The 27,601-nt window shown below is 42.6% G+C and overlaps 1 protein-coding gene across 4 annotated transcripts in view; it reads left to right on the top strand.

The window, feature by feature from the left end:
* Positions 1-27,601, top strand: part of WIPF1 (WAS/WASL interacting protein family member 1) — a 48,771-nt gene that overhangs the window by 11,141 nt on the left and 10,029 nt on the right. For 2 of the 4 annotated variants that reach the window (XM_015868421.3, XM_032445962.2), the window contains exons 2-5: positions 7,660-7,772; positions 23,486-23,574; positions 24,660-24,789; positions 26,914-27,090. In XM_015868421.3, coding sequence (XP_015723907.2) covers positions 23,524-23,574; positions 24,660-24,789; positions 26,914-27,090 — 358 coding nt within the window. In that variant the 5' untranslated portion in view covers positions 7,660-7,772; positions 23,486-23,523. Of the gene's footprint in view, positions 1-7,659; positions 7,773-21,367; positions 21,657-23,485; positions 23,575-24,659; positions 24,790-26,913; positions 27,091-27,601 lie in introns of those variants that run through there. The other 2 variants (XM_015868422.3, XM_015868423.3) reach the window with 2 other exon arrangements.

The following is a 27,601-nucleotide window of genomic DNA, read 5'->3' as shown; positions in this document are numbered from 1 at the left end:
TTGTCTGTCTGTTGTGTAATCTCATATTCTTTTATCAAGTCCAAGGGAGGCAAAGTCTCAAGGTTATTGTGTGAAAAGGCCACGAGCTGAGAAATGAGGTATTAAGTGATATCAAGTATTATTAGCAGCCAGCAATAATGTTCCTTTTATTAGGAGTTCGCTTGTTTGTTTTTGTTCCTCTGAACAAAGTAGTTATTTGAATTCTCTGTACCGATGTGAAGAAACTTCTACAAAATAGTTATCTTATTACAGATTTATCTTGTGATTGCTTTATCCTAATTAAGGAAGCAGTGTAGGACTCTTCCTCAGGAGTTTGTTAATATCAGTACTGCCAGGGGCAGTGGGGGGCCAGACAAGAAAATCACCTTGAGAGCGTGGTTTGTCAATTTAGTAGTTCTCAGACAAGTCAAGAAATCAGGAGGCATTTGTAGGCATACTGTGTTTTCTTAGTGATGGCCTTTATTTCCATGGATATCTTCTGAAAGGATAACCTGTGAGAAACAAGGGCAATAGCTGAATATGTAACATCTCTCACACATGGCTGTTAGTTTTGCGTAGACTTGAGAACAAGAGCAGAAAAGAAAATAATTTTGAATTTTCCTACTTTTTCCAGATTCCTCTTCAAAATTGCTAATATGTCAACATAGGGAAGAATTGTTCTTTGTCAGAGTTAGTCATGTGGTAATGGCATTTTAATACCTAAAATGACAGCTGGAATCAGATTTGGGGTGTGAGAAGAGAGAAAATCTTTTGTAAGACTGTTCCTTATAGCAGTGGGCAAAGAGGAGAAGAGAATCCACTTCAAAAGTAAATGCTTAAAGGAAAGTAGAATCATTTCTAATTGTGCTACTGGTTTGCTTGCCTTTGCATTTGTCATCTAGATGTAATGATGGTAAAAACCCAGTACCCTAGCTGGTTGGAACTATTTTTGCCTGCATTCAGAAGTGGGGAGTTTCTTCGCATTAGGGGTTTTGACCTAGAGTTTGTTGTTTCTGGTTTTAGACAGGACGGGAGCAGTGTGAGAAGCTTTCATCTTCCCCACAGATGGCTATGGAGAGGGAAGTTTTGGCCATAAGATTTTGTTAATGTCGTACAGGAAGGTCAAGATAGAGTCCCTTTTCTTTTCTTTTTTTTTTTTAATCTGATAAGATTCTTCCACCATTGTTACCTCTAAGGAACATGCAAATATTCCATGGTTCTGAGGAGGCATAGTGGGCACCATTAAATATTTATGCCTCTTTGCGAAATCATGCTGATGCCACCAGGATAGCGAGCTCTATATCACACATGCTCTAATTCACCCTAAACACCCACTGTTTACTAATCTTCAGCCCCCGTCTGTGCTGATAATGAGGAAGAGGAAATGGAAACAGCAGGGATTACATGCTACTGAGAAGTCCCAGTTTCCATGCCTCGTTGTAATTCTTTCAACAAACTCTTGCTGACTGTGCTCCTGCTTTGAAGTTTGAACACCTCTGTGTTACTGCTGAGCTCTTGTGATTTGGCAAGCGGATTTGGGATTTTTGTAGTTGTTTTAGCAGCTCCATATGACTGTGTACTCAGTTGTGCTCACAGGTGTTAGGCCTGTTCGAGGTCAGGAGCAGTACAGATTGTATTGCCCAGTCACTGGGATGTTAATAGCTTGTATTTGTTGGTGACAGGTACCAGATGGAAAACATACTTCACAGTATCCACTGTGGTGTGTGTGTACAGATATGGCCGTATCAGTGAGGAAAGCGAGATTCCATATAGTGCCTGTTTTTGTAAGGCCAGTGATGTGCATGGGTTTGAATCATGGCATTTAGCATACTCTATTAGCCTGTATCACCTGGACAAGAATCATCAAATGTGTTGAGATGTAGCTGTGCATGTTTATAATCTAAGCCCTAAACCTCAGAGCCCATGGATGCTTTCTAAACCCCATCGCTGGCCCAGGACAGCAAATTATCTGTGTAAAAGGCCCTACAGCCACAACCATTAGCATCCTGGTGTCGTTAATTGGTCAGGTCACTGTGCAACTTACTATTGCTGCTGGGGTGGTCCTCTTTGGTAAATCAGTCCCTGTTAGATTCAGTCACAAGTGATGGAGAGTCAAATTAGAATCTTAAAAACAACTCTTGCCATTTACAGTGTTATGGGCACATCTTCATTAGTCACCTAGGTGTGCAAAAGGAAGAGGTTCAGGTGGGCTTTCCACTCAGATTAAGTGGTTTTGTCTCATGTGAACGTGAAGTGCAATGCAGCATTAACTTCAAGCAGTTGGCTTAGCACCTAATAGAGCTAATGAAAATCCCAGAGGGGATACAGTCCTCCAAAAGGTGCCAGTCTACAGATTTCTTATCTCTAACAAGGACAGGGAAGTAAATGGCCAATGAACAGAGGACTTCATTTGCCTTCCTTCCTGTTGCAGTGTTCTGTGGTCAGAGCTGACAGATCCCTTGGTGTTCCTGGTGGCCCAGGCACCAAGAACCTTACCAGAACAGGTTCTGTGGGGGCTGTGTGGGCTCAGTGAATCCCCCAGGTTTCACAGAACTGCCATGTGCAGCCCCAGTGAAGGCCATGGAGCCACAGTGAGGTGCTCTGGCTGGAGTGAAACCCTCAGAAGACACTTCACTTGGGTATGGCTTTAAAAGGAGATGGTTAGAGTTGCTTGCTGAGCAAATGCATTCCCTGCATCTTAAACAATGTGGAGAGGGATATACAGGGGAGTATAGAACTACTTTTGCCCCATCAGAGGCTCTGAGCACTGCTCTGGCATGGTGCAGTCATGATCCTCATGCAGTGTTAACATGTTAAAAGTGATTTTGTAAACATTGCCCCTTGAAAGAAGGAGCAATAAACCGTCTCTTGTCGGTGACAACTGTTAGCCCAGGAGCTGCTGGGCAAGCAGCTGAAGATGAGTACAATGAAGCAGTGTGTTGTGAACAAACACAGTGACTTCCTGAACTCTTCAACTTCCCTTCTGTGCCTCTGAAGCCTAGGGTCCAGCATATAATGGCTCTGCGTGCTCAGCGCCAGAAAGTGCTTAAGCAGCATGCATCTCACGGTGCTCTCAAGTGTCTTCCAGTGTAAATAATGCCCTGATCTCTCTTTGGCCAGTTGGCCCTAAGTTGTAAATCAGGGCAGAGCAGGTGCATCTGTGGACACATTTGAACGTGCACTCAGACAGCAACCACAGGAGCTCAGAGATGCACGCACAGGGAGGCTTCTGTGTGCCCAAAAAGTCTCTTTCATTTGTGTGTTTCTTTTTGTGTGGGTCTCACCTGCATATTTGCATTTAAAATACATATGTCATTTATTAGGCAGATGTGATTTGGGCAATATGTAGCTGCAGTATTTCCTTAAATTTGAAAGGCTTTTACTGGTCTTAACTTGTTATGCTTCCTTTCTGGAGGTTGTCTCTCTGTGTTCATCTGTATCTTTTATGGTTTTGCCAGCATGCAGGGAAGTTGGAATTGTCCTTCCATGGTTGTTGTAGCAGAAGTGCAGAACTTGGAAGCCCATTAAGTCCCACTGCTTGTTGCTGCCTCTTTGCCACAGCTATCTCCTTCTACCTCTCTGTGGGGAGGAGGATTCCTGCAAGATGTTTCCTCTCATTTTCCATCAGAACTGGTCAGATTAACCACAGATAGAAGGAATTGGAGCTCATTTGGCTTGTTTGGTTGAAGCAAGAAGCCTGTGGAGAGCAGGCCAGGAGGTGTCCCCACCTGTAACTGGAGGCTGTACAAGACAACCAGGTCTTCATCTGGCACAGTTCAATTTAGAAGATGACATTTTTAGTGGAGATCTTGTAATATACTTAGAAGTTGTGTAAAATGCATCAAACAACATGCACAGAAGGATCCTGTATTGGTTCACTCTGGGCTTCTCTGTGTAAACTGTAGGTTTGCATTGCAGCCTGGTAGCATTGAGGCCAGGTTTGTGCAAGCAGCTGTTCCCTGCTGACTGATAGTGATGATACCAGGGATTAAAAAAAGAAAAGTCAAAAAGTCTTTATTTCTGAAGGCTAGATCAGTTCCTTGATTCCAGTGACAGACTAACTCTGTAAACGTACTCATCTGATCCATGACTTTACCATCCATCTTTTCGTGATCTATGTTCAGGCCTGTGTGTCCCCTCCTTAAATGACACTATGTGGATACATACTACTGAGAAGAGAATCTTTGCCATAAGCCCTTTCACTTAGGACTGGAACTCCTGTGAAAATTGTTTGCCATGTTCTAATTAAAAAATATTTCTAGAAATTGACACTAACTACAACCATTCAAAGTAGATACATCAATACTTTGCCCCTTTGACAGCCTGGTCAATGAATGCCTTGGACTATGATTTCCCATGAGTGCAGTGTAATTACATTCTCCACTGTTGAGTTTTTGTCCTCTTTAAAAAGGAGGTGGGTGTTGAACATACTGTAATAGAATCACATTTAGGATTTGGTATTAATACACAAAAGTAGTACAAAAAGGGCCATTGAATTGTGTAGTGACTCAGAAGGAAATGGAGGAGGGCTCTTTCTGCGTATGCAGAAATGTCAGTGGTTGAACGCTGACATGTCATGGGAGCAGAAGTCTCTTAAACATGCTGTATGAGACAGCTTCTTCATTAGGTTTTAAAAAGTAAATGAAGCAAGTGTAGCAAGGTGCGGTGAGGAAGCGTAGGGTCATGTGCTGCTCTGCAGGAAATGAGATTGAAGCGACTGGGGAAGTTCAGAGCTCCATGACCTCCACCAAATGCAAATAGCACAGGTTAGTCTTTTTAAAATACCTTTTAACCATCCTAAGTGGGAAGTTCCACGTGTGGATTTTCTCTGTTTTGGTGGGGTGGGGAGCTAAGAAGCTGTAAGCGTGGTACTTGTGTTAGCAGCTAGCGGGCAAGGTGAGCTTTGCAGCAGGGCCTTACAAAGGCAAAAATAGGAAGAAGGTTTTCTGTGAGTTTGTGAGAAGTTGGGAGCCTGCCTTGCTATTTGATGGCAGCGTGGAGCTGAATCCTAGTAGAAACACAAAGAATATCCATGGCTTTTCAAAGATACTGATGTGATCAGTGGATGACTGCTTGATTCTTTTATTATTATTTTTATTTTAACAAATTAATACTTTTCATTACAGCAGAAGCTTTGTTCATTTTGGCTGGTACTGAGTTTATAGCTGTTCTATTTGATTTTACCGATGTAGTCTAGTATCTTTTTAAAGCTTTTTCTCACTCTTTGTGACATCTGTTGAGGAGTTTCATCTCAGCTCTGCTGTGCTGGAGGCTTTTTTGGCCTGGGAGCATCCTGAGTTGAGCAGGAAATACCCTGGTTTGGTGCTGCAGCACTCTGAGCTCTCACAGCGAGCACGTTCAGAGGGATGTATGTTTTATATCCTTATGCAAAAACACATTAATTATTGTTAAATGTTACTAAAAAGTTGTGATTAATTAAAATTGCTGAACGTGAAGTTGAAGTGAAAGTTGAAAGATCAACTTCAGGATGACAGAATATGGAGTATTTTAGTAGTACTTTACAGGATCTGAATTAAACCTTGCAGTGGAGGTTTGGTTATGTTTACTATGCAACTTTCCATCTCTCATTCTAATGGGAGAGATCCCTGGAAATGAATGAAAGAAGGAAATCTTTTCTCTTATGCATATGAACTTCAGCAAAATCATGGTTCTTCATCCCATGAGGCTGGTTAAACTGGCTGGTGCCTGGCTTTCATGGGCCCTACAGCAGCGATCATAATATGAATCCCCTCCCAGCCCAGTGCAGGTGCACGTGCTCCTGGCAGAGTATGGGGGTAGAGGAAGTAGCGCAGGATGTGCATGTGGCCCACATCAGGGACAGAGATGCTCTTACTCGGAAATTGCAGGGCCTGGTGTCTGGGCAGCATTGTGGAGCTTGCTGTTAAGTTTTGAGCTTTAGACTTTTGCAAGAAGCAGTCTCTGGCCTTTGCTGGGCCCCTCTGCTTCTGCAAATCTAGCGTGATTGGTAAGGAGTGCCACAGTTCTGTCCCAAAGCAGTCTTTCTGCTCTATTAAGATTTCTAATCTTCAGCTCTGTATTACTAAGAATGTAATTTAAAACCAATTTATTAAAATCCCACTGCAGACATTCTAATTTCAACCTAATCCTGCTTTATAGTGGTTCATCTCATACAGATTAGGGGTTGTTTTAAGCTACATACAATGGCTTGTAAATAATACATTTGACCTTCCACATGGTGGTTTATACTAGGTATTTGAAACTGAATTCAAAAGTAGACTGGTACACTTCTCTAAATAAAGATAGCCCCCGGCTTCTCCCCTTGTACCAAGAGCAAGCCCAGCCAGGACAACAAGAGGGAAGGGACATAGGAAAGGGGGCTTCTGATGGGCCCCCTGCACCAGCTTGTGTTAGGAAAGTCAGGGCAAGAATGTTTCTTTCCCAAACAAATTAAAAAGGCGATCTGCAAAAAGAGAAGAGGGAATAAGGAGTACAGACTAAACAAAAGGAAGTAAATATGGGTTGGAATAGGAGAGAAGGAAACCAAAAGAAGAAAGTAGTAAAAAATGGAACCAGATGGGGACATGTTCTGTGCTCAGGAAAATAAAACTGTTCTTTCACTGAATGTGTGTGTGTGTGCATGTGTTCACAACATCTATGGAAGAAACATTCCTTTTTCTGTATGTTTTGTTTTCTTTAATGATTTATTTTGGTTTCTTTCCCTTGGGCGATATTAGTGTAAAACTTGGTAAATCTGAGATAGTTGATTTCATCTAACTGAAGCTTTAAAGTTCCCTTAGATCTGCAAAGAAACAGAACAAACAACACTCACGATGCCACTTTAATCACCAGCCAGCTTTGCTCCCCTTCAGCTGCTGGGCTGCAGTGTACAGTTGGCTTTGTGTCCATGGCGCACGTGGGCCCACAGCTCTGCGTTGTCCTTTTCTGCAGAAGGAAAAGTATGAGTTAAGGTGTGCAACTCCAGCTCATGCTAACCCAAACTGTAATGGCAGCTTTTAGCAGGCTCCCCGTGTGGGTTTTATTTCACCACACAGTGTAGGCATGAGTTTCATACTGGTGAGAAATTGGAGTCTGGAGACTTTGATCTCTAAATGTACGTAAATCCATAAAATGCTGAGCAGTTACTATTCTTATACTTTCTTTTAAATTGACTGGGTTGTTAAAGATGTTTTGCTGTTTATTATTAAGTACCTTAGATGGACAAGAGTGTCTTTTTGCTACAACACAGTTTGCAGTGCCTCCCACAGACATCTTGCCAGCCATCCCCTCCTCCCTCCCCCTCACTTGAATGGAAGTTCTGCGAATCATTTCTGTAGTTAGCTGTTAAAACCATCCTGAGGTTGAAGGAGGTTGCTTTTACTTTTATTTTGTTGCTTTGTTTCAGCTTTTGCATCCTTTTTTTTTTTTTTTCCTAGCTTAAGCTGTAGAAACCTCTTCCTTACTATGTGTGTTGGCAAACCATGGCTATTTTAAGAGGAACATTAGATAACTCCAGTCTTCCCACCATATTCATTCTCATATGTTTTTAGGATTTTCTGCTTTCATTCTGCTACTCTAGACACTGCCAGCTCTCACACAAAATTTATACCTACACAGAGAAATGTACAGCAGAAATGTACCCAAGCTTCATGGTCACCACCATTTGCGATTAATAATGGATGGTTTCTTTCTTCCTTGTAGGAACATACAGCCTGGGAAATGTTGCTGCAATCTAATTAGCTTCAGCAGGTGCATTCTGGAGTGAATTTTCAGGCCTCGTGTTCTGCCCAAGCATCTCTCCAGCTGCTGAGGAGGTACAGAGCCTTGGGGTCTGCATGGGGAGGAGCGGGGAAGTGTTACTTCATGAGTAGCAATGCGGGAAACAGGTCTCCAGTGTCTGTAATCTCCAGGCTGTGAAATGCCTATCACAGTCAGAAGGCATAGAACCATCTCTTAAATAATATTAAAAGTGTCTGTTTATATTGTGTTGGTTGCAAAATCTCATTCTTAGCAAAAGCCTTTTTTTTTTTGCATGGTGGAATTAATGGCAGTGCCAGTTTGATGTGATCCCATGTGGCACACCTATCCTAATGTCAGATTTAAGTGCCTTAGGTTATTCCAATTTTCCACCAAATCCACAAGCTTTTAACACATCTGGTGCTTTTTATGCACTCAGTCACACAGGGATAGCAGTGGAAGGTTTTAAGGCTTCACAGGCGGGGCTGCTGATGGGTGATACGGTTTAATCAAGCACCGTGAATCTGTAGTTGTCCTCATCTAGAGAAAATAGCATTACGTTTGAAATCTGCACAGTGAAGGCTGCGGTGGGATACTGGGAAAAACTTCATTAACCCCACAGCTAATGAAGTGCTTGAATAGGTGACTGAAAGATATTGTAGAATTTATATCACTGGAGATTTTTAAGAAGAGAAACAACTACCTGCCAGGAGTGGCACAGAGGAAGAGGAATGATATATGTGCTCTCTTCCAACCTGTATTTCAGTCTCCTTGTTAGCTAACTTTATATTTTGCTGGTTAGTGATGAAAGCTGGTTAGTGTTTTTTCTAAAGGCAATGAATGTTGAATCATATGCATGGTATCGTATTCCATGCTTTGCTTTCTAGGGAAACCAGGTGTCATGCTACTCCTGAGTTTCTTGAGATTTTCTGCTTTTCACTGTAGCAGCACTAGCTAAAGAGAGTTTGTTGTGTGCTGTGGAAGAGTATAGAATTATCACTAGCAGCTGACAAGGTCTGCTCCTGGTGTGAAAGGGGTACCGGGAAAGCTAGGCTGTGCTGCTTTCTTGAGTGAAAGCCAGAGAACAGCTCGTTTTTATCATGGATCTCAAAGCTCTGGTACTAACAGTGAACTTCACTTTCACACTGGCTGTGTAAAACCAGTTTGGCTTCTATTGATCAAAATTTTCTAGTGGCAAGTTTTGATGGATCAGGGCTCATCTGAAGCAGCATTTGGCTGCAGGCTTGGCTCACATAACAGGCGCCTTGACAGATAGAGAGGAAAACGGTGATTGATGCAAAATCATTTGTTTGAGGATTGCCAGTCATCAGGGCTGCAGTTGAAGAGAGAACGTAGACTTTATGAGAGTAATAATGTCTTATGACCTGATAAAACCAACACAAAGCTTCCTTCCAGCTGTGGATTTGATCCAGATACAAAAGCTTGCAGAGTTTCTACGTATGAGTTCTGAAAGAATTCTTTTTGCTAGAAGCTTACGGCCTCACGTTTGCAGTGATTCCTAACTCTACATCTAATTGCTAATTCTGGTCTTGGAAACAAGAGATGTTATGACTATTACTTCAGTCTGCCATGTGCTGAACTTAGTCTCCAAATTTACTGAAGCCTGGTTTAGTTTTGCCCCACATAGCTGACCAAACCATTCAGACAGATTGAACAGAGTTTCAGTTATGTTTTAAAGGATTCAGCAAGTGTGATGCTGACTTTAGCTTGGGTTTAACAACTGGGACAGCCACTCTCACTAAAAGAAATTAAAGGGGAAATTGGCTGCCAACCCCAAATACCAGCTGTGTCAGGGCAGCTGCCCTGTGCAGACCAGCTTGGAGCTTTTTCCTCTGAGCTTTTGGTGGATTGGTATTAATGAAGATGAATTTGAACAGTCACAAAGAGTAAGAGGACCTGTCAATTAAATATATGCTAACAAAGGAAATGCAAGTATTGAATGGATAGTATGTGGATGCATTTGGTTTTGTGGTGATGTTCTTTTCACAGGGATGATAAGCCATGTATATCTTTTCTAGCACCAAACTACTACCCTTTATACAAAAAAAAAAAAAAAAAAAAGGGTTGCTACAGCAACCCTTATGGTCTGGTTGCATGGTTTCCTTCTGAGAAGGGCACTGTAGAATGTGCTCCCTCTTTGTTTAGGGGAATATTGGCTAGTGGTTGCTGTTAATCCATAATAGACACTGCCCTGCCTTTTTTTTTTTTTTTTCTCTCATCAGACATCAGAACCCATTCCATTAATATTCACTCTTTCCAGCTTCTCTTTGCTCACTAGCTGAGTAAGTACTTGCCATCTGCAGCTGTAAAAAGTTGTTTCCAAAGTGAAATAAAATGGAGCAAAGACTTCTATAATCAGAGATGTGGAGGAAAGCAGAAGGGTATTTTTTACTTTGTTGTCCTTGGTTGGTTTGGGTTTGACTTGTGCCGGACTTTAAACAAGTCCCCTCTACAGAACCTTGGGACCCCTTACTTGTCCCCATCTTTGTCCTCCTGCTGCCAGCACTGGTGGCACTAGCTCATATGAAGTCCCTCCCAGTACCGGACAGTGATAGATTTGGGCAGTCAGTGTGAGAGCTTTGTGATAGGGACAGTGTGGTAACTTCCCATTTGTCTCTATTACTTTCATTTTCCAAGTACACAGTATTAAATACTGCAGTACACCAACACAAAAATAGAGGGTTTAATCCCTCTCTAGGTAGAACAGGGAACCTAAATTCATAGGCTGAGAAGTCTTTAATATGATGTTAGAATTGCTCTGTGCTTAAAAGAACTGCAGACTGATACAAAACAGAACTTATACTTTGTCGTCTATTAGATAATTGCCAAAATAAGTAAAGAAGCATATGTCATAAATAGAGTCTTCAGAAACTGTACTTAATTACGGAGCTTTTAACTGGACAGTGAAAATGTTTGAATAAGTACGGACAGCTTAACTGTGCGCCCTGGCTGTGGGTGTTTAAATTGGCATGATCCACTGCAGATGTGTCCTGTGAGTACCCAGGTGCATATGTGCAAATTTCATAACCCTGACATCAAGGCTGAGTCTTCAGTTGAAGTGCCAGGGGTAAACACTGAATCTGCTGTTTGAGTGTTATCGCACCTCATGGGGCTTTATTTCATGCAGTCAAGTCCTGCTGCAAGAGTAGACCAGGCTCCAAGATGTGCATAAAAACAGCTTTGCAAGGCTGTTTTGAGTTGAAATTTGTTATAGCTGTACTCTAGAAAGTGAATTAAAAGGTAATTGTGGTTGGTTGGTGCTCCAATCTTCACTTAGCTTATGGTGGTTAAATGTGAAGAATTACTTGTATTGCTTGGATTTTGCTCTTTGCATTTTGGCAGCTTGATTGTGAAATAACTGAAACGTCTCTTTGCTGTGCCTTCCTTTTCCAAGTAATTCTCAATGTCTTTTTTTTTTTTTTTTCCAAAATGCAGCAGCATTGGAAATATTTAACAGAAAAATTCATCCCTGTATTACTCAGTATGTTTTCCAGTTTTGACCAAATGGAAATTGTTGGTGATAGGAACAGGAGTACCACGCCTACTTAAGTGTGTAGCATTCATATAGGCTTAGACACTGGAGGCTACAGTCTCTCATGACACATGTAATGGCATTCAGTGCACTGTGAGTTGGTTTTTATTGCTTTTTACACAGACCCAAGCCAAAACCAGAGATCTGCCCTTTCACCAGTCCTTCCCTAAAGTGGAATCTGAAGGAGTAGCCTAGGACTGCAAGCTTTTTGCCTGGTGATCCCCATTAGCACCACTCCTCCCATTCCAGATCCCTCGTGTGGTTTCAGTCCATGATGCTGATCTAGGGCTCACCCCTGTACTGGCCAAGCAGCCAGCATTTCTGATGCACTTCTTGCCTTTGCTCCTCCATCCAGGATGGCCCATGTTCTGGTGGTGATCTGTAGGGTGGCTCCCAAACCCCTAATTTTCTTTGGAGCTGCTCTTTGCAAGACGCCTACATAGAGTAGGAGATCCTTTGCAGGCATTCTGCATGTATTTCCATTTGGTAGCAGTTCATTTTGTCCTTTAACCAGTCTCGGAGGCAGGGAAGTGCTGGCCAGCTCAGAGCAAGCCATGTGATGGGCTCAGCGTTGCAGGGGAAGGAAGTTCTTCATCTTCTCTGCCAGTAGGCTGCTTTATTCTCGGAGCTTGAGCCAGCAGTCCATGTAATTTATCATACATATTGACTTTACTCCTTTTGGACCCTGCCTTTCTCTGGAAAAAGGCTGTGTAAGTCTGCAGTGAAACCACAGCAGTTCCCATCAGCTGAGGAGAGCTGATAGGTCTTCATAAGAAGTTAGGTTTTTAAAATCAATCATTTCTTGATGTAGCAATGAAAGCAATGGATTAACACAGTTAATATGGGTATGTTATAAAATCTGCTGCTTTTTAATAGGGAAAAAGATGGTCTGATTTAGTAGCATTTATACATAATACAAAGAATCAAGCAATATAGAGATAATGGCAACCTTAAATCTACTTTATTTAGTGGTTATTTGGTCTATTCATTTTGTACAGGCCATATAAATGTAGCTTTTGAGTTTTCTTACTGTACGATATTTTAATAGCAATAATTTATTGCTTCCTCTATCTGCAGGATCGGATATTCCTCTAGTCGTAGGAGAAGTTTCTTGCTGGCTTCCAACCAGGCAAATAATCAGATAGTGCGGAGACATAACATTTTGAACTTGTTTTTAAATGGGTTAAAATGAGACACCGTTTGCTGGTACTGGCAAGATATTAGATGATCATGTAAATTCACACCTGAAATAGTATGTTTTAAATAACACTGTTGCTTTTCTTTTTGTTTTTTAAATGTATCCATTTCAAACAAAAACCAGGTAGGGTAGTATATTGAGAACTCAAATGAGTCTCTTATCCTCAATTCACCTTGGACTTCGGGGTTTGTTTTGTTTTGTTTTTGTTGGGCAGAGCTTTTAAAGCTCTGTAGATCCTTCTGGAAAGATGATCACTTTTTGGCCACGGTATCTGGGTAGGTTGGGCTGAGCTATGGCTGGCTCCAGCATGCAGAAGAGGTGACTGGGAGGGGCACAGGGGGCTGCTTGCAAAAGCAGACTCTGTTTGTTTCGAATTACTTTTTGCTTCTACTTTTCCCTTGTCTTAGTATTTCCATCCTGGTTTTAAAATCCCTTCCACAGATTTGTTTTTATATTGCCGAGAACCTTTTAAAATAATTACTGAAACCATAGCAGCCCATCTGAAAGCTTTCTGAGACTTAACACAAAATACGCAGCAGGCCAAACCTCAGAGGGCACAGGCCCTCTTCCAAGCCAGCAAGAACGGATGCTGAGAGCTGCTTTGATGGCTTGTGCAAATGGACACTTTGTCATCCAACTCCCTGCATGTGCGCAGACCCAGTGTACACTGCACAGCTTCAGAATGCTTCAGGCTTTAAAAGTGATATTTGTTTTTAATAACTGGATGTTAGTTACTACATACATCATATAAGAAAAAAGTTTCCTTTCATAGCTCTTCTCAGAGGAGGATCTATAATAAAATACCAATCATGGTAAATACTTAAAACACTTAAGTATTCAAAGAAATGGTATTATTTTGTATAAATTCATTTATACCTTAATAAGCTGAAAAACTCTGTTTTTAACTTTGTTTTATTTTCAAACTTCCAGCAGTCCCTTTGGGAATTAGAGAAGAATTGCTTTGTAACAAGAGTCTACAAAAAAAGAAAGCTAAACTTTTCACAGTCACATTCTTAAAATAAGCATTTTGATGGCAGATCAGTTGCTATTTTGCAGCCTTTTGCAGGTCAGAGAGATGGAAGTCATATGCAGAATGAGTCCTGATTTAGTATCAAGTCAGTCAGTAAGGCCTGATGTGACTTTTGGTTTGTGGTCTGTTTTTTGGTAGGTTTTGGTCCATTGAGGCAGGTGACAAATGTGCCTTGCAGTTTGCTCTCCAGATTTGTGAAGCAGGAGGCCAGCAATGCTGAAAACAAGCGATGACATTTCTGTGTAGGTTGTGGCTGTGGTCCTTCCCCCTTAGCCATAAGCATCCACAAGATGGTGTTGTGGGAGCCAGCACCACCAGCCTTGACTGCTGAGTACGGCATTCCTCAAGTGCATTCATTCCTTATGTGCAAATATGATTCATGACCTCACAAATGATCCCAAGCTGGGGTGTATTCTTAATTGTTAAGTCTGATCATCCCAAACAGCGAAGTTGTAAGGCACAATAGGTCTCATCCAGCCCCCTCTGAAAACTGGCCTGAGTCTTTCCGTTAACTCACAAGTCTAAAATCAGACTCTCCATCTCCACCCATTTTAGAGAAGATTTGAAGTCTCCAGGCTTTGCAGCTTTGAATCACTCAAATTTAGCTCTTGGAATAGAAAAATATATATATATATTTCTTTTTAATTAAAATCTCTACCAGACCTAGTTGCCTGTTTCTCGCAAAACTGATTTATGGGGCTGGCTACACTGAACAGAGGCTTTTACTGACGGTAATCTGGCTCTGAGGCGGTACTCGTTTTTCTGAGCTGTCTCTGGCTGACTGGGCTGCCTTACATTATGCAGATCTGGGGCTGTGTTTTGTTTTGTTTTTCCCACACTCTGGATGGATCAGTCTTTGATTGCTCCTCTAAGGACAGGTATTCGAGTTACCTTCTAATTCATGTCGACACCTAGATTGTAAAAGCTCTAATGCAGCCTGGCTTGTGTGGTTGTCTTTCCCTGCTGACTGTCCTGGCCACTTAGTGTTTTGTTTGGGCTTTTGATGTGAAATCTGAACTAATCACGCTGTAGTTTTTCAGCATTCTTATAGGAATGTTGCAGTATTTACAGTAGAGTGGGATTGGAAAACAGTGTTCTAAATTCGTTCCATGTGTCTGGCCCTGACGTGCCTCAGATATTTTCCCTTTAGAGGGAGTCACCACTTTAATATTATTTTATAGATGCTGGCTTTTGTAGACCAGTCACAGTTCACTGCAGGTTTAGTAAGAGTTAGCTGATCGTGATAATGAAAACACTTGATATTAAAAAACCTTGTTGGAAAACTAAAGCCAATTTAATTCTAGACTTAGGCCTATGAAGGAGTAATAATATAATTTGACAGTGTGAGATCCTTGATCTTTTCCTGTGCGCCTTTGTTATAGTGAAATCCTTTTTACCATTGCCGCCCATCCTTCTGTTGGTCAGAAGAAGATGGCGACTGAGGACAGCTTGGGAACAGCCCTGTAGGTACTGTGCCCTGGGCACGGCAGAGAACACAGCAGAAGTCCTGGAGCCCCTGCCACATAACCTGCGCCTTCAGACAGGAGCCTTTTAACCCAGCCTTAGGGCTGACAGATGGAGAAGCCCCTTACCTTGCGGACACCACTGAAAAGTGGACCTGTGGCACCTTGTGTGCAACCACAAACAGCTGAAGTCCTCTGGCACCATCCCAGAGCTCATTCACCAAATTTGGTTTCTCTCACTTATTTCTGTGCTGGCTGGAAGTTGCAACAGTTCAGACTAACTCTTAATTCCTGATACTTTTTGGCCTGTTATGCCACAAAACAGTGGAGAGGAGGGGGGCAAAAGGTTTTCCAGGCTTCTGTCATTTTGATTCAAATGGCAGAATTTCCTTCTTACTTCACAAAGCAAACAAGTGGTCAGATGTGCAGCAACCTAAAAAAAACAGGACAGAAATAGCTCTATGTGTTGTTTGTGCTTGGGTTTTCTCTCTATGTTGTATGTATTTAGATTGAAAGTCAAAATGCAAGGAAGCCAGCATGAAAAGATGTTATTTTCCCAATGTTAATGTTGGAAAGCTGAGCAACGCTGTTTGGTGATGGTATGTCCACAAGTTTGGTGCTGGCAGAAGTTATCCTATTCTTCAAGTGGATAACTTAGCATGGTGCTCTTTTTTACGAGTCAGAGTTAATTGAATTTGGAGGCAATTCTGAAAAGCCTTAACTTCTGAGCCAGACCGTCTATCCTACCAAGAGCTCCTTGTGCCTAAAGCCAGTAACGTTTCTGGGAGAAAGCTGTGTGCTACAGTGTGAGCATCCTCTGACACCGAGTGATCACTTCTATAGTAACGAGGCATTGGAAAAACCAGCCCCAGCAGAGAGAAGTTCTTAGACTATGTATTAGGAACAGTGTTTTATGAACACAGTGTGTACAAGGAGGAGCAGATGAGGAAGTAGAATGGAGAAAGACATCAGATCCTTGTTCCCCTCTGTTACCTTGTGCCCAGGTGGACAGTGTATCTGTATAGCCTGTGTAGAGCACCAAAACAAGCAACTCTGTCTTTAGGGCTGTGGGCTGAGGCTTACTTACCTCAAGCCTGGGTGAATCCCACATTTGCTGTGGTGGGCAGCATGCCTAGGGTAATACAGTCTTTTGCATTGTTTCAAACATATGTGCTGGCCAAAAGCTGTTTTGGATGATAGATGCTTGAATGCTGTGGACAGCTGAAGTAAGAGTTCAGATACCAGAAGCTTGATCCATAAGCATCACTTTTGCCCAGGAGAGAAGTTGTTTGCTGCTGTGCATTTCGTTATTGAGGGCCTGGGGGGAAAGTCTTCTCTTTTATCAGGAAGGAGTGGGCTGCAAGGTCACAGGTGGCATCCCACAGGCACAAGGGCTGGGGTATGTCCCGTAACTGGAAATGTCCTGGCAGAGTCAGCCCCACATCCTGCTGGGGGCAGCAGCTGGGTTGTGGATGAACCATGAGCTGATGGTAGAAACCATCTCCCAGAGTCCCAGCAGGCAGAAATATTTCTGTAAGTACTGGCTGAAAGAAGTTCCAGCAGCATGGGTTAGATTACTGCTATTTTGAGAGAGGTATTTTCTGCTATAGTGTATTTGCTTTTAAATTTTCTCAAGTCTTTTCTCAAGTCAACATCCAAACACTTGAAATGATCAAAAGCTTTGCTTTTTTTTCTTCCAAGTAGCAACTGTAGTGGTGACTGAGGCAGTCCTCCACAGCTCTCCACTGCCAGTGATCTTCCACATATCTTGAAAAATATGTCATTGAGAAGGAAAAAAACTTCTTAAAATACTTGGATTAAAACAACATTCTGACACCGCAGTGGCCTAGTTCTTAGCTGTAATTTTCCATGGATGCAGCCCTGCTGGCTCTTTGCAGCAGAACTCCTGGGTGACAGAGGAGGCCTGCTGTGTACAACTTGCCATAGGCAACAAGCACACAGGGCTGCTCTTGGAATCCTACAGATGTCCTGACATTTGTCCCGGGTAAAATGGGCTTTCTGGAGATGGAATCTCTACAGAATTTCCCTGGGCCTTGTGCATCTTGAGTAATTTCTCCTGTCAGCTTCTCTTTGGACTGTCCAGTTCTCTGTAAGTGGTTGTGAGGGTGAAATGTTGATGCCTCCTTTCCTACCTCAGCTTCCTTTGGGTAGGGTGAGAAAACCGAACTTCTTACACCCTGCGGGCCTGTAAACCCTGTACCATAAGTAGTTTCAGTGGAAACTACCCCTAAAGAGCAGAAATACTGAGAGAAAGAAGCATTTCAGGTGTCACTTGCCTCCTTTATCCCAATTAAGAGGAGGAAGAAACAGTCCTTCTATAGAGCTGAGTGGGGAGTGGGTACAAAGCATCCCAGCAGTGTTTCAGTTGCATCTATATGGGGTCACAAAACCCACTGGAGGCTTTGCCTAATTTCTGTGTGTGTGAGTGACAGGCCAGGGAGGCTCTAAATACTCTTCTTCCACCATCTAGGGGAATTCCTCTGCGGTCAGGTAGCTTCACACTGCAATGTGTTTGTTGTCCATGCTGAACCCTTTAGGGGGGTTAAAAACGTCTGTCTATTTATATGTATCTAAAAGTTTCTATTTGTATGGAGCCTGAGTTATTGCTTTAATAAAAAGGAGAGGAAAACATGCTATGTTTTTCAGGTGGTAGTTACTGGCACAATGTTGTGCAGGGTGGGTACCTTTGGCATCCTCTGGAGCTCTCCTTATGCCCATTCCTGCTCTTGCACTCCTGCTGCACAGGACTGCAGTGGGATGTGTGTGCTCTTGGTGTCGGGCCCACTGAAGGCAAGGGGAGGCAGCACGGGATGTGGGTGAATCAAAACAATTCAATAGTTGTGTATTCCTTTAGACAATGGTTCACGACAAAATATTTTTGTCTGTGTGGAGCTGTTTTCCCTCCCCCCCCCCCCCCCCCCCCATGGAAAAACAGTTGTTTTTGTACAATTTCCCAACTGTTTTGTCATGTGATTGGTTTGCTGTCCTTTTTGTGCTTAGAGCTACCTTAGCTTGGTGATCAAGCCTAAATTTTCTCAAATTTACATCTAATTTTTTTCTTCCATAAGTGGAAGCAATACATTATGAGAGAACCACATCAATACTGTTTTGGATTTTGAACCCTTCTGCACAGAGGGACAATCAGCATTTAATTGGTGACTGCATATTTTTCCCCCTCGAGTTCTATCGTTTCTGTTTTATTTCTGCAGTTGTTTGTTCCTTCCTCTTTTTCTGCTTGGAAATTAATCATGCAGGAAGCGATTAACCGCAGCGCGCTGTCTGTCTGCCTGTGACTCAGTGCGTGCGAGGGGTGCCTGGACTGCCTTGAAATGGCTGACTACAGGCAAGCCCTGCAGCTGCAGCCCAGTTGTTCGCTCTGTGCATCCCATGTAAAATGTCTCTCTTTGGCACTTGTCGTGCTCCTGAAGAGATCTCTGAGGTACTAAATTGAACGTGAAATGCCCAGAACTTGTGTTTTGATGTAGTACCTCTTTTACATGTGGGTTGCTTGGTAGGGCAAATGCTCTTTGCCAAATGTGACACACTCTGTTTTTCTCCCGAGCTTTGTGTTGGGTTGTTGTTTTTTATTTTTTTTGGATGCAGTTAGTTCTTATCAAGATATGTTGCATATTGTAATGTTCTCCATCTTTGGAGCCCAGAGGCTGGCATTTTGGGGTAGCTACCTTAATTCTTGCAGCTGCAGTACCATCATTTAAGCCTAATATTTACATACAGTGATGAAAATGAATGCTACTGACTAAAAAATGCACAAGAACGTGCGTACTAGGTTTCAAAGTTCTGATGCTCCTTCCAACTTTCTTTTGAGGTGAGTTCTTTTTCAATACCCTGTGGCACTGGTTGTTACAAACAGCTCTGTTGTTAGCAGACTCAGTAGGTAAAATTTATCAGCTCCTATTGCATATGTATTTTATGGTATCAGCAGTTAGCAATTGGAGTTAATGTCTGTTCCTTAGAATAGGCTCTTTCCTACTTGCTGAGTGCAAATAATGAACCCCGAGTCCATTGCTGACACATAAGACAAAAGCCAAAGCTTCCCTCTAGCTGTGGAGTTGTGCTTAGCATCCTTGGACTATGTGCTTTGTGCAAAGCAGTGGTGAATGAAGCAGCAGCAGGACTTGGGTCTAGTAGTGTGCTATGCATAGATGAGTTAGAGCTTCAAAAGCAGCAGGTGCTATTTTTTGCTGCATTTTGAGTTTCTGATGCTCCTGGGTTGTTTTTTTTTCTCAGCAGCAGGAGCAGAGTTGGGGAGGGGCAATAGTAGGAGTGAGGCAGTGTAGTATTGAGTGCATAGAAGCATAAAATATCCCAAGTTGGAAGTGACCTATAAGGATCATTGAGGTTTAAACTAAAATTTGTCAAGCTGGTGTGTCTTACTGTGTGATGGATGCATTATACTTGAGTATGAGCATGTGGGTTTCTGACTAATGCCTTGTTATCTGGTGTTCTGGTTGCTCCTTAGGGAGGTATATGCTCTAGGATGTAACAGAAGTCTAGGAATCATGTTTCCTACTTGTGTATAGGAAAGCTGTCTTTTCAGTAGACTCAGGAATGTTTTGAAGAAAGTCCAGTATTTCCATGTTACACACTGCGCTCCTAAATAAGCAGGTAGGAATACCATGTGTGCTCAGTGGGTCACCCAATGGAGTCCTCTAAAAGGCATATTCCAGGATGATAAAATTAATATCTTAAATTTAATCACTGCTTTTAGTTTGATATGTACGCTGAAAATTACTCTAAATTGTCACATCCATTGCAGCAGATCTTTTCCAAGAAAATATCACTGAAAATAATACAGCTTCAAAGCAAGAGCACTATGTGTAAGCAGTTTGAGGCCAGTGCTGCTGAAGTTTGACCTGTCTCAGAAACTTGCCTTATGCCTACAAAATGCCTTTAGCTAACCCTACTAGCAGCTGCATCATGGGCTATAGGGCTTGTAAAGTAGCAGTTGGACGATAAGCTGGCCAGTGTGCAGCTGCGTGTCTGCTTCCACCTATGCTGCCAATAAAGCCCTTTGGTACCAGAAGTGCTAGCTAGTGGGCAGCTGGAACTGCAGGCACAGTGAGAGGCATCCTTCTCAACAGGACAGAAGTGGAAACTACATACACATTAGAGTAGATCTATAGGTACAGGGACTGCTCTGAAAGTAATGCCTCCTCTTTTATTATGTTGGCCCATGATGTCAGAGGCAAATGTAGATGATATGGCTGTAGAGTTTGAACCTTCCCACCAATATCCCATTATATGTTGTTGCCATGTGACAGATGGCAGAGGAAGGGCAGTCTGACAGAAAGGCGTCTGACATGGAAATGCGTATGGAGCAAAGGTGTGGAACTGAATTCCTCCATACAGAAAAAAATGGCACCCACTGACATTCATTGGCGCTTGCTGAACACTTATGGTGACCAACCAGTGGATGTGAGCACAGTGAGGCAGTGGGTGGTGTGTTCCAGCAGTGGTGACAGGAGTGTGAAAGATGAGCCATGTTCTGAATGTGCCGTGCACATTTTTACAAGCACAGCATGCAGGCACTTTCATTACTGGCAAAAAATGCATCATTGATGGTGGTGACTGTGCTGAAAAATAGCATTTGCTCTATCAGAGAGTGTTATTGTGCTCTTTGTATATGTTGTAGTTTCCATAGATATAAATAGGAGGCATTACTTTCAGACTGACTGCATGTGAATGTGTGTACGTGTATCTACACGCATACAAATCTATACAACTATATATAGAAATATATATATAGAGAGAGATACGTATGTCTTTACTAGATAATGATATTTCCCTGCAGGAAGGGACGGGAAAGCAGGAGGCACCGGTGCTTTTCTCCTCCTTACCTCCTTTCAAGCAATGTGTCATGGAGGGTTTGGAATGGTAGGATGCTTCCATAGGCAGTCATTTCTCCTTAGAGTGCTCAGGCTTTGAGTGCTACCCTACTCACCCTCTATCACCCCCCAATTTCTTTAGAAACTGACACAAAGCAATGCAGGAGAAAAGAACAGTACAACCATGTGGAAAGTAAAAATTTAACAGACAGGGAGGTAGGCAAGCTATATGTTTGCAAAAATGATGTTTTTTGGAAAGAACACCATGTAGATGAGCTAGTTGTTTTGCTGCATGCAGGTTTGAGCTGCCTTAAGAAATAAATTTAAAAGTCTGATAAAAAATAAACTTTATCCTCCCTTCTCAAGGAGCTTTCCCTTGGCACATGGAGCACCAATAAGATTCAGGTGGCATTCTGTGGACTGCTTCAGGTTCTTACCACAGCAGTGCAGAGAGGAGCTTCTCATTTTGATCAGTTGAAGGAGTTAAAAGCTTGGTGAAGTAGCTTACTGGCACAGTTACGCTAGAGACAACTGCAGCTGTGAAAAGGCTGTGTTAAGAAACAGGATGGTTGTGGTCTGCTGCAAGAAATAATTTTCCTGTTGACTATTTTTTTAAACAGGAAGTTGAACAAAGCAGCATTAGTCTTAGTTCTTTTAATAGAGTTCAGATTTTAAGTACCGAATTTAGGATAATAAGATGAGGAAAGGATAGGGCTCAGCAGAGTTTTATGTAGGGACTGATTGCTGGGAACACGGAAGTCTGAAATACAAGCAGATTCAGGCAGATCCTGGGAACCTGAAAGCTGTGCCTCTCTGGCGACGCTTCCGTAGGAGAGGTAACTCCTGCAGGGTGAGTGGGTGGGAAACTTGTGTCAGTTTGCAGGGCTTTTGACTGTGGTGTTTGCACAGCACTGCACAGACTTGGCTTCGCAGTTTCCTCTTTGTCAGTCTGTCCGTCCATCAGCTTCCTCTCTGCTCTGCTTGCACTTTCTCAGTAACAGGAAAGAGCAACAGCATCTGAAGCAGGGTAAAATAAAACCTCCCCACACCAGAGATAGTGGTAATGCCTTGCGTCTGCTCCACACCATGCTGCTCTTAACTCCTTGTCAGCTAGAGTTAGGGGTGATATGATCATTTCCTTTCCAAGCCCCTTTCTCCCTGAAGATTTTAGGCAAAATCCATCAGTGTCTCCTTTTAGACAAGCTCTTTTCTAGGAAGGCAGCTCAGCCATTTTTTTGGTATGGGTTTATGTCGGTATTCTAATTCTGTCAAAGTATGAGCATTTGATAGGATACAGCTGTCCTTCAAACCTTTTGTTTTTCAGTATCATGGAGCATGTCAGAGGCACTGCAGACCTTGGCACACCTCAAATGAGAGCTGCAGATGCCATTGTGTTTCATTCAGAACATTTTTCTAGCATTCATTCTAGTTCTTAAGTGTGCTGTAACAAGCATGAAGGTGATTTGGCAGGGTATGTGTTATATAGATGGTTTTATCAAAACCATTTGACTTCAGAAAGTGAGAGATGCATATTCTTGTAAATGACTGCACTGGGGGCATTTCATCTCTTGTTGACCTGTCATGCACAAATACAAGATGCATAATGGCCGATTGCATCAGGCTCTTTGACTTTGACATGGGATGCTCTGCACATCTCCTGCACAAGCTCAGAACTGAGCCTGTCAACAGGTCCCTCAGAGTGAAAGTATTTTTAGGGACAAGCAGCACAGCAAACTACTGAAATGTCACAGCGCCATCAGGAAAACCCCTGAGCTTCCAGTAGGCACAATTCCCTCTAGCTGTGTGCTAAAATGTCACTAAAAGCCCTTGTGACTTGAAAAAAGTCCACAATGCTTTTCAGTTTCAGTGAGTTTCTACATCCTGCATGTGCCTGTCCTGGAATTACTGGAGTTATGTGTGGGGAAAAAGCAGGGGCCTGGTCTCAGGCAGCGGAGCTGGAGAAGTGGTTTCTGGCTGCCAGGCTTTCCCCTGCACAGCAGCTTGCTTGTTCTTCCTCCTCAGGGGACATGCACAGAGCATAGCTGCATTTGCTGCTTCTGGGAAGGAGGAGGGTATATTCAGAGGTGGTGGTGGAGCCTGGCTACTTCAGAGCGAGCAAGAGGGGATGCATGAGTCTTTCCTAGAGGTCTGCCTTTGTACCCTACCCAGGACAGTGAAGGGGTGTTGTCTTCCAGCAGCTGAAGGATTACAAAAGGTCAACATCTCTTTTTGAGTATGATCCTAAAGGGATGGAGCCTTGTTGAAATAGGGGCTGATAGTTTATCAAAGGAGTTGTCCTGTCATAATTCCACAGGAACAAGATAGTTGGATTAAACAGGGTTCAGTTTTGTAATTTATTGTTGCATGTGACCACTTTACGTTTTTGTGTATTGCCATAGCAAAGAGTATGCAAGAGTTATGTGTGTGTGCACACAACTAGATATGTGTGTCTGAGTTTGCATGGCTGTGGAGGTCATGCAGGGAGCAGAGCACCTATTTAAGGACACAGCTGTTATCCATACAATTAAACATGATGTGCTTTTAACAGACTACTTAGTCTTAAAAAAAAAAATTAATATATAAGCCTGCTAGATGCAGGGTGAGTTTGAAGACAGTACTTCCCAAAAGTTACATATTTATTAATCTCTGGTTCTTTGCATTTTGTGTTTTGCTGTACAGATTTCTTAGCAAGGTCAGCTGAAGCTCAGCCTTCCACCATGCCTGTGCCTCCCCCTCCTGCGCCACCACCGCCCCCAACACTGGCCTTGGTAAGTCTTGCAGGAGGTGGATGCACCATATATGCTGTCCTGTCTTGCTGCTTGTCATGTTGAAAAGGATATGCAGATATACTGATGGATGATGGCGTGTTGGTATCTGCATTTTTTTCCTGCATTTTGTTTATGGTCTATTGATTCATGCAAGAGGGTCCATTGCTTCCATTCCCTTTCAGTGCCCATGTGGGTGTCACTAGCCGCATTCACTTCTTTCTCCCACACTGGTTGTTTGCCTTGGAGCAAGGATCCTGCGTGGGGAGGCACAGCTTATCTAATTTGGAGGGACTAAAGTCTTTCTCTCTCCTTGCCTTTCCCCAGCCACACACTTTATCTTTCTCCTTTGTCCCTCTCTAACATACATGACCTGATAGTGAACTGATTCTGAGCACCTGAGGCAAAAATCAATTTCATTTTTTACCTTTTATAAGGATAGTTCTTAGCCAGCTAAGCTCCCTCAGCCAGTCTGTGGTATGAAGGTATGAGAACCACTGCTGGCACAGTGCAGTGGGTGAAACTACACTGGACCTGGTTTCAATCAGCCTAAGCTGGAACAGCGCCTGCCCTGGGCTGTGTTTGCTCTCTGTCAGGCAGACGAGAAAGAAAAAGTTTCTGGAAGTGCTGTTGTAGAGCACTCAAATGTTTTCATACCAAAGGCCTAGCTGGTTACCCAGATTGACATCATGGTGTAGTCTTTCCCTCACTGCCCACTGCAAGCAAAATACATGCTCTGTGCTCGGACCCTCCATGGCAGCTCTTACCCACATTCATGAAACTTCTGTAACACTGATCTGATAGGTTAGAAATCTTTTCAGGAACCACCATTTGCTTGAAGAAGTAACCATATATAGGCAGGTGTGTGGACAGAACTCCATCTTTCTTCTGATTTATCCAGAATTTGTATATTTCCAGTTTCACACGTCCATCTTTTTGGTATGCTACCATAGTGGATTGTTAGAATAGAAATCAAGATCTAAGGTAACTACCATACTTGATCAGAACTGTATATCTAAAATTTGAAGTTTATTTTACCTCCTCATTTTTTAATTTCTTTTTTTTTTTTTTTTTTTTTTTTTTTGCAGGCAAATACAGAAAAACCAACTCTGAGCAGGTCAGAACAGGCAGGGCGAAATGCTCTATTGTCTGATATCACCAAAGGAAAAAAGCTAAAGAAGACTGTTACTAATGACAGAAGTGCTCCAATTCTAGACAGTAAGTATGATTCTGCATGGCTGAGCTTGTGTACTTGAATGGTTCTATTTATCTGAATGCAGAAAATTATTTCTCTCTCATCGGTTCGAACTGCCATGGGAAATGCAGGTAAGACAAAATGCCCAGAGCTGGTATATTAAAAAAAATAATAAAAATTCTGTTCTTTGAGGATTAAGTGAGCTGAGAAATCAAGTACTGTTTATGAAATGTGGGCATCAGTTTGCTTGCTTACTCTCATAAAGCAATTCTCATTTGCTTAAACCAGAACACTATGGAAACCCTACTAGAAGACCTACTGAGAAGCTGCAGTGGCTCAGGCAGAGAAACTCCCTTCAGTACTGAAGACAGTGGGGAGAATAATGTGCACAAAAATAAGGGCAGCCATGGCATGGCACTATTGGCTTATTAATGGACCCATAGCACTGGAAGCAGTTGGAGCCACATCCCCAGGCGGGTGCTGCTGTGCTGCACGTTGCCTGACTGCAGACAGAGCAGCTCAGGGGTGTTATCTTTTTGGCTGAGCCTCATTGTTCAGCCTGCCAGGCAGTGCTCTGGCACAGCGCAGCAGCTTAACTTGCCTGTGAGGAGGAAAGGTCTCCAGCCGCTGCTGGCTCTCGCTATGCACTGTGGCATGTGCTGAGAGAAAGCTGGAAAAGCCCCTGTAGCAAAAATGAGGGAGAGAGAACAGCAGAAACAGGAGGTAGGAAAGGCCTGCTGTGGTGGTGGCATAGCATTTATTGCCTACGGAGAGAAGAGATTTCTACAGACAGATTAACAAATGTGATACAACTCAGTCTGGGTCTGGCCATGCAATTAAAGGCTGGACTGTGATGGGAAGGTGATGAGGAAAGAAGGAAACACCAACAGGCATGTGACCAAATAGGAATTTAGGAAAAGAAATAGGTACAGTCTATCATCAGCCAGATACCTAGCTTTAAATACTTGAGTATCATCTCTGAATGCCAAGTTACATGTTCTAGTTATTCTAATAAGCAAGAGAGAATAAGTTAAGGGGTTTAAAGGAAAGCCAAACAGTAACATTCAAATGATATGGCTTTTTATCTTGTTTACATGAATTAACAAATCATGAAGAAAGACTAAACCATAGTTAGAAGCATTTCTCCAGAGGTTCACACCCTGTGTGAGTCAGAGCTGAACTGAGCTAACATGCTTAAGAACAGAGGGATGATGTGAAACATTCCCCCATGAGGACATTCTTCCACCTTTTTTCTGTGTGGGACTATTAGAAGTGCTTTTCATCTACAGGTTTTTAATTACTTTATAATCAATGAAACTTTTACCCACCCAAAGTTGTGGAAATCAAGAGGCCAAGAAATTAAGCAACTGGTCCTAAGCCATGTAGCCTGTCATTGGGGAGCTGATCTTCACAGATATCCCAACCTGTGGACCTGCTCATTTTGCAGTGATGTTATAAGTAGGGTTCTTCCCTATATTTATCACTAAAAATGATTTCATGATACTTCTAGTGCCTTGATGCTGTCACAGCAGAAATGTTGAGGAGGGGCACCAATGGCATTGGACAAAAACTGGAGAGAAAATGGAGACTGATAAAAATAGTTCCTTTATGTTGGGAAAAAAAAAAAAATGGCAGCTAATGATCATCTCTCTGCATTTGTGAGCATAGAGGAAGGTCATCAGAAATTAAATCTCTTCCATGCACTCATCAGAGGTGCCCCCAAGGGAAAGAACACCTCTATCTTCCTCCCTCATTCTTCATTTTCCTTATTTACTGTCCTTCGCTTGGCTTATGGAGTAATGAAGGTGAAGGATAAGAGAGCAATAGTATGAAGAAATGGAAAGCAGCTACACAGATGTTAACAAAGACAACATGATATTCTCAGAGGTTCCATCCATTTTTCAGTTCCAAATTCTCCAGAGTGACTGTTTCTCTGCTTTCCAGTCCAGAGCAGCCAAAAGGAAAGTGATGGCTTAATAAAATTCAATAGCTGTGTTTATTGCTCCACCTCTTCCATGGCACAATAGTGGTAGTGGTGGCTGTGACCTTTTTTCTCCACTTACAAAAGTTGCTGTAATGAAAGAGAATACTTCGTAGGATCAGCCTCGCTTCTCTGCATAACATGGTTTTGGTTTTTTTTCCAACAGAACCCAAGGGAAGCAGTGGAAGTGGCGGTGGCTTTGGAGGAGGTGGCGGTGGCAGCGGTGGGGGTTTTGGTGCTGGTAGCGGTGGTGGTGGCTTCAGTGGTGGTGGACCACCTGGTCTTGGAGGACTTTTTCAAGCAGGAATGCCAAAGCTCAGATCTGCTGCAAGTCGAGATGCTGGTAAGAAAGATCTTGCAATTTCAGTGCAAACAAGTAAATGACACATTACTTATATTAATTACATACCGCAGCAATAAATTACCTGCTGGGATTGAGAATGCCTTCAGATATCTTAGGCTATCAAGAAATGAAATTTTCATCTTGAATCTTGTTTCATTCTTAGTACTAGGTTTTATGAAGGGGAAGTGAGACCCCCACTTTCCACTCCTCCTAATTATTGATGAAAACTAAAGATTTTGGCAGTGTTGAGTGGCTGCCTGCAAAGTAGGATGAGGTCCTGCCTTATCTGTGGGTGTGCAGGACCAGAGGGGAGCACAAGAGGAATATGGATTATTTCTCCCTTCTGTACCAGGAAAAAGATCAACTTTCCATTTGGAAAGTACATCTGCGTCAGCTCCTCAGGAGTGTGATTTACCACTTAAGGAGTGCATGAGGCATCCCAGCTGGATGCTGCACATGCTGCAGTTGGAGGGCACACACTGCGTTCTTCTAGCTGGCAAAACAGCTGCCC

This window comes from Coturnix japonica, chromosome 7, assembly GCF_054131305.1.
Source record: "Coturnix japonica strain WE chromosome 7, WE-NBRP24, whole genome shotgun sequence".
In the NCBI taxonomy this organism is placed as follows: Eukaryota; Metazoa; Chordata; class Aves; order Galliformes; family Phasianidae; genus Coturnix; species Coturnix japonica.
This window is presented reverse-complemented; position numbering and strand designations above follow the sequence as displayed.